Consider the following 12,390-nt stretch of genomic DNA (forward strand, 5'->3'; position numbering starts at 1 on the left):
CGAAGTACATTACTATAGTTGAGGAAGCTGCCACTACAGACGGGCTGCAGGCATGAATGATCATGCAGTCAATAAGGGATGCTCTTTTTCCAACAAATATTAATAAATGAATCCAACTAAAGTAAAAGTTTGTTCTGCATGATTTTCATTAAATCTTTTTACCTGACAACAATTTGCAAAGTCAACAAATGCTTTTTCCTCAAAGAGTACTGAGGTGGTAATCCTTCACTTTACAACAAAATTGGCTTGCACATTTGATAAAAATAAGTAAATTGTTTTAGATGTCATACTGACAATACAAAATGTTTATATATGTCCATTTTTAAATATTCCAAACAAAAGGAGTCATCGTATAAAACATAATACTTCAAAATCATGTCTATATAAGAAGTTATTTTAAAAGCATTACAATGTTAGATTTGTTGTCAAAGGGGGCCCAAATAGAACAACAGGGCTGACAAACACAAGTCCAATGACCTCATGATTTTCACATTTACATTTTTTATTGTAAAGGTGGTTTCTTAGAAAATAGTACAGTGATACAGAGGCAAAGAAATAAAAGAAAGAGGCCTGAAAACAAAAAAGAGCAAAGGCAAAAAAGTCAAGAAAACATCCACAGAAAATAGAACTTTGGTGATGACATTCTTATTAAAACAGAAAAAGAATGCAACCTAATCTAAAGTAATACTAAAAAAAAGATTTTGCAGATCACTTGCATTATATCATGGCAATACAAAGAAAAGCGCAACAAAAACCATACATGAAAATAAAGTGTGTTGTTACCAAGGCCCCAGTAACAGTCTACTATATGTTGAGCTGTCCTACAAGTTTTGATACTGTAGAAACCTCTGCAATGTTTTCCATACAACCTCTATTGCAACCAGCACAGCACGTGTAAGATGTGAAACTTCTAGTTCTCCAACCATTTGTGTTCTCCAGAGCCAACAGATACAGATACAGTCATTGAGCTATCTGTTTTAAGACAACACCTACGACAGAAAGAGCGAACTGTCCAACCATACATTTTTGCACATGCGAAAATAAGATCTTCTGACAGAGTGAGAGCTATCGCAGGTTTAATGCTACATCAGCTGAAACAACAGATAAATAGCAGTACAGTATATAAAGACTAATTTTAACAGTATAAAACATCTCCATTTAAATGTATCTGTTTATTAGGGAAAGTTGTTTTTAGTACTTACATAGTAGTGTCATTTATATGCGTTGGTTAGATAGTCGACATACAGTACATCCATAAGTCTTTAGAGACTTCCTGTATGAGCATTGATGTCCTGCAAAAAATCCTACATTTCAGTTTAGTCTTTTTTCCATCCAGTGACAAATTGTCTGTTTTAATGTGTGTCCATTATTTTCAAGTCATTCAAAGTTATTCATTTAAATTTTTATTTTATGTGGTAGTAGAACAATAAGTGCTCTCAGAACTATCTTGGAAGTGGAGAAAATGCACCATGTTATTTTTTATGTTTGATATTGTGCCTTGCTGTGTTCGCTTCATATTCAAAGCTGTGTGTGCCTACTTAGCAAACTACTAATGTTTTAGCTATAACCATCCATTTCATGGAGCTCATGGGATTCAAGACATCTGTCTGACATTAAGACAGCATTTCTGCAGAGGCTTGGTGCCTTTTGAAGGGTGCACTTATGTTTACTGCCTTAAAGGTTTAAGCCAAGGAACAAAAGTCTTTTGTGCCCTGTAAACACCACAGATAACACTGAAGATTGTAACTTTACTGGCTGCAGTCCTGACCTAAAAGATGCATATATCTCTCGTTATTTTAGATAGGTATGTGGGAACTATCCCCTGTGCAGAAGTGGATATATGGTGGGCATTGCTCTGATTCTTTTACACTTGTTCTGTAACTATTTTGCCACACAGCAGCAGGCAACCTTTTTATTATGAATAGGTATAGGAAGAAACAAAAATTAAGTTTAGCCAGTTATATTATGTTAATAATGACATTCCAAGGGTGAAATATTTCATAGTGTCATTAATGATCCTTAGAGAACATCATTAATGATATCATAAAAGTGTGGAGAAGGCTGTCCTTCCATCAGTGCACACAGTAGGAGACAGATATAGGCCAGAAATCCCAGGCTTCCATGGATTTTATCTTCTAAAACAATTGCAGTAATAGGATTGAATGGGTGTCAACAAGAGGAAATAATGGGATCCCAATCCCCTATTTTATACCCCAGGGGCCAAAACTACTGAAAATACACAAACAAAAGCTGTATGTTTCAGTGGAAAAGCTACTGTATTTGATTATTTTTCTAAAATTCCTGAAAAGCTAATATTTTTGCAGGACACAGATAACACTTCCATTGTGGTCTAAACCAAAAGTCAGTCTTGTGAACTAAATGCCTACAATGACTTCACTAAACAACACATCAGCATCTTCTTTTTTCATCCTTTCTTCTCCCCCGCCCTCTACATACCTAAACTCATTTTTTTCCAAAGTGTCAACCCATCATCTCACCTTCACCTTTACCTCCCACCTTCATCCCCATCATCTTTGTCAAATAAACCCTTACTGCTCCCCCGCACTCCTCTGTAGCGCAGCAGTGCCCCCTAGCAGGGATAAACATTACAGGCGCGTATCTCTTTCCGGTCTTTACAGCTGGACAGCAGAGTGCCCTTAGCTCTTTTCTTCACCGTCATGAAACGTTCCTGGATCCCTCCTCCGCATGGTTTGGTACAGTCTGTCCAGCTGGTCCAAGTCTTCATCCTGCAACCTGCTGGAACAAACCAAATCCAGCAGCATTTCAAATCTGGTCTTATGTAGCAATTTTAATAATAATGAAAACGTAACAGATGATTCTCTCCAACCTGGCTGCTCCTCGACTGCTCCATCTCTTCCCTGTTTACCCCGTCTCCTTCTCTTTCCTCCTCCACCTCCACCACCTCTCTCCTCCTTTGTTTTTGATCGACACTTCCTGATCTTGCACTTCTTCCTCTGGATGGTCTCGGGACACGGGCTGCCACCAAACTGTGGCTCCAGTTTGACCATACGGGTCCGAATGGTGTGTCCTTTACCACAGGATTTGTTGCACTCGGACCACTCGGACCACTCAGAGACCATGCAGTCGACAGCTGGAAGGAAGAACAGGAGGAAGTGAACAAGAAGAAATGTCAGAGAAAGAACCAATAAAAGTGGAGGCAGACTTATAAGTAACATAAAATCTAGATATCTAAAGTTTATAAATCTGGATACCGACCGACTGTTTGAACTGAAAGACAGACAATCAAAACTTTGGACTTTGTCAGAAGTCCAAGTAATCATTCAGCCTTCAGAGTTGTACTTGTGACATATATAAATGTATCAAACATAGTGAACTTCTAAAACCAGACTGAATCTGCAGAGTTTATGCCTTAAGGTGACTAAGCAGAAAATAGTAAATTTTTTTGTATTTATTTTGTCTCATTTCTAGTTCTTAAACTGTCACTAAAGCTGTGCCCAGACCTGCATTACAAAAATGCTGTGGTCTCATTCATTTGAACTGACCAGCTGTCTCCTCAGATGTCAAAACGTGCTGGGCACATCAAACAAGCTTAACGTGGTTCAGCTTCTGCTCCAAGTTGCTGTACTGACTAATTAAACACATGCAAGTGCATATTCCTGGTGAACTACTTTGTAACATGACCAAAGTTATACTGTTTCAAAGAGTGTTTAATTCAAATTGGTCACGGAAGATAAACTCTTGTGATAAACTTCCAGAAAAAAAATTGTCTCAGATTAACCACTGTGACATGTTACCTCAGCGGGACTTTTTGGATTGTACTGTAGTGTCTTACTGGCAGTGTAAAGAATGGACTCCCATCATCGTAGCCCTGAGCTGCTTTAAAGCCTGTTACTTTCACTCTGAAGTCTGAGGATTCATTATTTTCCTATCCTTGCTACCCCTGACTCTTTGAGTTGCCACCTCCATGACATTTGGCTCTACATATTAACAAGGTCAGAGGGAAGGTGAAGGGGGCATGTTGGATAATTAATGAAATGGAGTGTGAATATGGGGAGTAAATGAAGTCATTGGCTATGGAGATGTGAAAGGCAAAGGGCCAAGTCATTTATGAGTGATCAGTGAGCTGGGCCACTGGTGACACTCAGTCAATCCTGTCAGTTATAATAACATTTTTCTCAGTGTAATTGTGGAAATCTAGGGACTAGGGAATCTGGCACGTATTGTTACTAATTATGAAATGATACCTTAAAATGAAAAACTGTAAAAAGAATACATATATGAAATAAAACCTTACAAAATGTGTCAACACCACAAATCATATCTAAGAAAGCAAGCAAGTATAAGGGCAGAGTGAGCAACTGTCACATGATTGGACAGGTTGTAATTATTTATTTGAAAATAAGACTAAAGTGAATGAACCACAAATGTCTATTTTTTTTTAATCATGGATGAATTTCCATTGCAGTAAGTAAAGTCATTCAAACTTATGCCTCTACAAAACCAAACTAGTATTTCCAACAATTTTAATCATTCATTTCACTTCTGTAAATTTGATTAGGCAACATGGTCAATGTGCATTTTCATGTAAAAATGAGGACTTGTTTAAGACCGGGCTGACCCTCTGAGCACTTACTGACCTTTACATGCCTCCCAGCTGTGTCAGCACATTTGTGAACTACGCTGTTGGAAATGATGCCCAAAACTTCTATCAACCCAGACGGTAAAAAGAAAAATTGTCTTTAACAGAGGGGACAAAAACAGCCTTGTGAAAGTAAGGAGATGAAGAGCACCAGCTCTCTACTTACGGCACTCGGGCAACATGCACTTCTCGGTCTGCTCCAGCTCCTCGATGCACTCTGCAGGATCAGACTTCAGCATCCTCTGACGTGTTCGTATGCCTCGCCCGCACGTCACGCTGCACTCGCTCCAGTCGGACCACGGTGACAACATGCAGGGGATGGTATCTGCAGACACAAACAAACACGCAGTGCTGATTATCACGTTAAACAGTCAGTTGAATGCATTTTCTGTGCTTTTCATATTGAAGCTCATGAAATATTGCTCATTATTTTTTCAACTTGATTCATGCTTATGTACAGCATCTCTCTCTCCCATCAGTTTACTTATTCACCACAGTGAACTGAAGAGAAGTGTAAATTTACAGACAAATATTCAAAACTGATATATAATACTACAATGCCATCAGAATGAAAGGAAATTAATGTTTGAAAACTTACGACATTCTGGCATCATGCATTTCTCCACTTCCGCCACCTCAGTCTTACACATAGAACCGTCTATAGGAGGCATCTTCACCATGCGCTCACGGCGTCTCATGCCCAACCCACAGGTGACACTGCATGGGTCCCACTCTCCCCACTCAGTCACCACACAACTACTGGGTGCTGTGGGAAGGAAACAATACCAAAACCCAATATAAACACGTCAGTGTTCCGGTATCTAACAACTTCCATCACAAACTACATCAAGTCTGTAAGTAAGTATCGTATTGTATCATAACATTGCTTTATTATTACTTATGTTTCAGAATGCAAGCAGCATTGGAATGTAGCAGCTGAAGCAAATTTCAGCTACTTTGTATTCTCCTGTTGCTGCTGCTGTAGTAACAATGAATCCTATGCGAGAAGCTGATCAGATCCTTTCCATGTAAAATCTTAATCCGAAAAGTAACTTTTGTAGTTAGATTATAAAGTACATTGTTTGTACAAGTACATGTTTGCTTCTGTCATGGCATAGCAGTAAAGGATAACATCACTTGGAAATATCTGGATAAAGTAACTCAAAATTGAGTACTTGATTACTTTTCACCAGTGAAATTGTAGACAATTGAAAATTTTAATTTAATTAACTCAAAATCAATGATAGCATACCAAGGACACCATAAGCACATTTGAACATGATTGATAATAACAGAAGTATATAGTTCTTATATATATCTTATATATTACATATGGTCACTAGCTGTGCATTATATATGATTTATACCATTGTCTGGATGAATATACAGATCTGATTGGCTGTAGGGTTTCCATTAACTCCTGATTATGGCCACCTACTAAGTAGTTTCACGACATTAAAAATAAATTACATTAAAAAAACAATCTGAATATCAACACTGAGTGTAGTCCTGCAGTGTCTCATCCTCACCACAGGATGGCGACTGTAATACAGAAGCTTCAGCCTTCACTGCCTCTCTGAACTTCCTATGTAGGCTATAACATAAGAGTTCAGCTCACATCTCATTCACTATTCAACACTATACTTCAGACTGTGGCTGGCAGAGCACATGGTGAGAATCTTGACATTGATATAAGGAGAGTGACATGGCTGGTTAGCTAAATACACAAACATACTGTCCTGTTATATTTACTGTTAAAACCATGTCAACCGTGTGCAACGTTCTTGACTTTGAATCTTGCTAGCATAACATTAGCTTTCTGGCTCACAGCTGAGTCAGGGCAGAGCAGGCTGGAAATATCTCTGTTGCTAAGTCATATTAAAGATTTGTCCTATTTAACAGTGAATGTTTCCATGGCATAGGAACCTTATGGGATGGGAATGACTGTTCAAGGTATCAGTCAAGCCATCAGGTGTTACCAGGGAAACACAGTCACAGCTTTTGAAAAACTTTTGATTGGAAAATTTTTGATGAGATCAGACAGGCCTTTATTAGTTCCACAGTGGGAAATTTCTCATAATTTCATCTGTCCATCTTCTATACTGCTTATCCATCAGGGTCACAGGGGGGCTGGAGCCTATTCCAGCTGACTACAGGCAAAAGGCAGGGTTCACTCTGGACTGGTCGCCAGTCGATCACAGGGCTGACACACAAAGACAGACAACCACTCACACGATCACAGCTAGGAGCAATGTAGAGTAACCAGTTAATCTGATGTGCATGTATTTGGGATTGTGGGAGGAAGCCATAGTACCTGTAGAAAACCCACGCGGGAGGAGGAGAACATGCAAACTCCACACAGAAACCTGGAACCCTCTTGCTATGAGGCGACAGTGCTAACCACTGCACCACCGTGCTGCCCTCTCATAGATTCTTTCATTGAAAACATAAATTAATGGTCCTATTTTATGTAACCCTGGTATAAGGGGGATAACAAAAAAAAGAAAGAAAGAAAACCACAATGCTCACACTCACAGTGGCAAACAGCAGCACAAAAAGAAAGACTCACAGCATTCATCATTGACGACACACTTCTCTGTCTCCTCAGTGTGGAGCTGGCAGAGCGAGCCGTCCTCAGGATACTGTTTGACATATCGCTCTCTAGACCTCATCCCCATCCCACAGGACACGCTGCAGGCTGACCAGCTGATCCACTCCGACATCATACACGTCGATGGCTCTGCCCACCAGGAAAAGAAAACACAACAGCAAGATCTATTATGAAACAGATTATTGTTACAGGAACGTCTAAATCTTTTCTTTTTTATTTATTTTCTCTTTGATTATTTACTATTGGGAAAAAGTACTGCACTATTGTAAAAAGGGCTTGTGTGTCCTGTGATGACTTGCAGGTGCAGTACATAAGTAGGTCCACTACTGAAGTTGACCATTTATTTAATGAGCAACATAATCAAGCTAATTTTGGCCAAATAATATTGGCTGCCACTGCAAAAGGTTCTGTTTTGGATGCACTATGAAACACAACAACATTCCAGAACTATACCTCTTGCAGTTTACAGGGATTGCTAATGAAAATCAGCTTTCGCTGCTTAAGTCTGTTTTACATCTGTTTGACATCAAAATCATTATGTAGCACTTGTGGGCTGGATTTTCTTATTACTTCTCTTTCAAACTTTTGTTTGGCCATAAAGCACACAGCCCGTGGCAGACAGGGTGCTCCTTTTACATAACAACACAAGTAACCCTGTCTAATTTCTTTTCAAATTAAACTGTGCACGTTATGACACTGTGTGTATTTTAAGAGGACATATTAACTCAATTAACAGCAATGCAGGGCATGGCTGTTTTCTTGGATGGTCATTCTATAGTTAAATACTTTCAGGAGAACACTTGCCGATAGATCAGGTGGAGTTTTAAAGATTGTAATCTTTGTTGATGATGCATTTGTGCTTTTTGTTCTCTATACTTACATAAAGATAAACTGGTGAGTCACATTTTAATTTGTTTAACCACTCCTTTTTTGTTATTTAAGTATTCTGGTTATTTTATTAAACACTCTGCAGTTCACTGCAGTGTTTAAAAGAATATTTCTTTTAAATAAAATGTTTGATTATTCAAATAGCTACTGGCGTTTTGGTTGTGTTTTATCAGAGGGCCTACCACTATTATGGGTTAAATTTATTCTGTGTGTGATGTTGTCCTGGTGTGAGCTGTACTTCATATTTAATGTGGATTCACCATTTCTGAACTCTAATCTACAGCAGTGTTTATCATCCTGGATTACAGGACTGGACATGTTTCCCCTAAATTAAACAATGTTGTTGGTGAAAGAACACAATCGTTTCTGAAGCACTCAGATGCAACTTCATTTGCATGTCAAACTTTTTTTGTAAGCACATATTATACATTTGCAGAAATTTGATGATCAGTGTTTTGCTAAACAGTACTTAGTAAGTATTTTAGACAAAACTAAACACTCAAACTGTTTAGTTCCCAATAAGGAGAAGTTACTGTAAAAAAATGGCTTATTAATCACATTAATATTTATATATTCTGTGTGATATATTATATGATCAAAGCTGAAATAAATACATAAAGACAAATAAACAGTCTAATTAATAGAAGTTCACAATGACTATGGACAGAGATAAGTTTAGCCTGTTTGTGCAAGGCCTCTTAATCTACATGTATTTATATAATACTGCTATATTTCTTCCTGTGTGTATATCTGTGTTTGCACATTAATGAGGCTGGATCTTTTGCCTCTGCCTGGTTTGACCAACAGTCCTTTACAGGGAGGTCAGTAAATGCATGTATTTATCAACAAAATAATTCATTCATCATCATCATCATCATCATCATTTTCATATTATTATTATTATTATCATTGTTATTATTAGCAACTGCTGTGTTCATGTTTATATTTAGTTTTTTCCTTTTCTGTTAATTAAAATCTGAATTCATTCATTCCATTCTCGGAGTAGCATTGTCCCTAACTTATTTATAAATTTAATTAAGCATTCATACATTTTTCACCTTTAATTTTTTTTATTCAGAATTGTGTTTAGTTTTGATTTATTTATTACAGCATTTATTTAAGTATTTATTTATCATTCAGGAAGCAATTTTATGTCATCATATATTAGGAGGAAGATGAATGTGACCCACTGTGGGAAGACACCCACATGAAAACATACTGCACGATATGGGAACGCTAAATAAAGACAGTACTGACCTTTAATAACAACTGCTACAAAACAGCAATACACACCGCTCTGCTGAACCCCCAGATGGAACCAGGGACCTTTATGTCTTCAGTCTAACATTCTCCCAACTGAGCTATTTCTGCTTCACTCTGAAGAAGGCGTCAGTGGGGATGCCTGGCGGTTATACCTGAACCCAGGTCCTCCAGTTACGGGACACTCTCCTACACACAGTTCTCTCTAACAGCTGCTTGGGTTTCTGTCTCTTAAGTCATCTCAAAATGGCATGTACCTTTTTGAAAAAGCTGTCTTTTAATAATGCAAGTTGCCTGCGGGAAAGTCCTGTTCACAGCATGGACCTGAGGGAGTGAAAGTCAATATGTATGACCCTGGCTTCTATTAGCTGAAAAGTGAACTGCAGCTTCTCTGGCTTAACGAGGCTCCACTCTGGTGTATTCTATCACTATTACCCAGCATGGTGCTTCAAGATCTCCCTGTTCCTCACTTACAGAGAGTCACTGTAAGAGTCGAACTGCCTTTTACTGCCGTCTCCTTTAAACATCTCCTCTGACATCGTAGTCCTTGTGCAGACAGAATATTAAAAGTGAGCAGAAGGCAGGGTGTCAAAAAGAGACGATTGTGCACAAACAGGCCTTGTAAATAGGATTTTATTTAGAAATTTAAACAACTTTCTTTGACTCACACTTGACTGTCTTGCACTCTCTGCCTTCCAACAAACTGACAACAGCATTTCTAGCCGTCCGTGGCCTAATAAAGGAGAACTAAGTGAATCATTAATAAAAGATACAGGTATCCAGCTTGGATGAGGTCTCCAGAGAGCCAAAGTGGTTCCCAGGAATATTAATCACCCCGAGTGTCGGCCCCTATTCTGCCCCACCATGAACCTCACAATTATCAATCTCCCACTGCACGCTAACGGAGCGCTAAATGAAAACAAAGGAGGGGAGCTCAGGAACAAAAAGCTATCCGTGTTGCTGTCTGATAATCGATAAGAGGAGCATTGAAGGATGGAAGTATACGTGTGTGTGTGTGCATTTGAGTGTGTTTGTGAGAAGCTCCTTCAGCCTTGAACAATCCGGGATTCATTCCTCTGATGACTGTAGACATGCTGAGAGAGAGGGGAGAAGAGTGAGACGGGAGAAGACAGATGCTGACTGTGCTGCCTCTCAGCATTTGTTCCAAACTGACAACTTCACTGGAAATTGGACAAAGGCAAACTCCTGGGGTTTTGTGCTTGTTTTTGTTGCGGAATCGAGGGTTGTTACTTGCAGTAAAAGAGCATCAAGCTGTCAACTTTGAAGAAACCCAGAAAGAAAAGTTTCCCCTTTGACAACAACAGGGAGGAATTGAGAAAAGTTGATGCTAATTTGCTCAAAACACATCTGTCATCAGCTTTGATACTGGGATTACAGTGAATCTCCGCTTTGTTAAATACGTCTGTGTCTTTGCATCTTCATTTCGTTTCCGCAGCTTAATGAGGTTCCAGAATACACACAATCCTCTTGTTGGTTCTGTTATCTTTAACATAACAATGAAAGCATGGTGCGTTGCTTTCTTTTAGTCAAAGACAAACACAATTAAATCCTGGTTTAAGTATCCTGGGTGCAGGAGAACACTCAGCATTAACAGCTAATCCACATAATCTGTTACGTTTCACTGAAGTAATTAGGGTAACCAATCAGCAATGTTTACAATGTCTGATTAGGGGTTTACTGTATTTTGTGACATTTCCCTTTCATAACAACTTCAGATATGTGTGGGCTTCACTGCCTTTTACAGCCAGCTTGTGCTTTCAGTCCTCTGATTCTCTTTCATGGAGCTGCCACCTGTTTTAATTTACTTATCTGATGAAGCACCGAGTGCAGGAGAAAGGAATATCAGTGTGCTTATATTTATGCAATACATTTTTTTTTTATTTTAGGTCATATGAATGTGTACATGTTTGTGTGAATGTACATGTAGAATGTGTATTTTATACACTGCTGCTAAAATCATAATAATAATTTATGTAAAAAAAAATTTGTATATAAAACTAGTTTCAAAAATAGGCTATATTATTTTATCCTCTCTGAAAAACATTCCTTAATCACATTTCTGTGACCTGTGCTGTCCGTTGGCTTCATCGGGTTTTTTTCCTGCTGTCAAAGCATCAGTATTCAATGACTGACTGACATGGCTGACACGGCTGAGAGACATAAGACTGCTGCTTAAAAAAAAAAAAGAAAAGAGAAAAAAAAGAAAAAGCATATCTAAAAGGTTATCTTAACTTTGGTTTTACTGAAGGGTGGGACAGGATTTAGCCAGAATGTGTCAGCTGTGGCAAGAAACTAGTTAATGGCAGCATGAACCAAAACAAAATTTTTGGCAAGGAGATAAAAAAAAAAACAAAAAAAAAACAAAACAGGAGACTACATTGATATTGAGACTACTGATAAAGAGCAGGGTCTGGGTCAGTCAAGCTCAGATTTATTTGGAGATAAGCATGGGATGGGGGTGGGGGGGTCTCCAGGGAAAGAGGTTAGGAGGATTCTATATGGTTAATCGTATTGCTGCTAAATAAGATCTAGTCTTTTCATTTTTGTTTTTTTGTGTGGAAAGTGACGGAAAGCAGAAGAAAGTGTTCTCTGCTAAATTTTGAAAACTGGTTGAAGAGAAGAAATGTTTGGAACCACAAGTATGAATTCATAATGCAAGAGGTAGACTGTGTGTGGCGTATACAGTATAAGGTTAATAGTCTCATGATGTCAGCTCAACAAAAACATCAGTGATTAAATGAGTTATGGAAAGTTTGAGATTTTTTTATTATTTAGGTAAACAGAGGAAAAAAAAATAGCACAATAGTTTTAATCATGTTGCACGTAGCACGTTCGTCTTGCTGCATCCCCAGAGCAGCAAGACAAGCAAGGCTAAAAATTCACATAAGTGTCACTCATAAACTATAGGCCCCATTTACCTCTCCATCATGTTTTGAAGTATTTCTGCATGTTGTTGACAGCAGCTAAAGTTGTTAGCCACTGAATATTT

General features: G+C 38.4%; 1 protein-coding gene across 3 annotated transcripts in view; it reads right to left on the bottom strand.

The window, feature by feature from the left end:
- Positions 1-481: 481 nt before the first annotated feature.
- spon1b (spondin 1b) overlaps positions 482-12,390 on the bottom strand; it is an 82,493-nt gene continuing 70,584 nt past the window's right edge. For 2 of the 3 annotated variants that reach the window (XM_046393847.1, XM_046393849.1), the window contains 5 exons: positions 7,191-7,361; positions 5,220-5,387; positions 4,788-4,946; positions 2,849-3,112; positions 482-2,757 (listed from right to left, as the gene is read on the bottom strand). In XM_046393847.1, the coding sequence (XP_046249803.1) occupies positions 2,591-2,757; positions 2,849-3,112; positions 4,788-4,946; positions 5,220-5,387; positions 7,191-7,361 (929 nt within the window). In that variant the 3' untranslated portion in view covers positions 482-2,590. The remainder of the gene's footprint in view (positions 2,758-2,848; positions 3,113-4,787; positions 4,947-5,219; positions 5,388-7,190; positions 7,362-12,390) is intronic. The other variant, XM_046393848.1, reaches the window with a different exon arrangement.

This window comes from Scatophagus argus, chromosome 7 (genome assembly GCF_020382885.2).
Source record: "Scatophagus argus isolate fScaArg1 chromosome 7, fScaArg1.pri, whole genome shotgun sequence".
NCBI classification, from domain to species: Eukaryota; Metazoa; Chordata; class Actinopteri; family Scatophagidae; genus Scatophagus; species Scatophagus argus.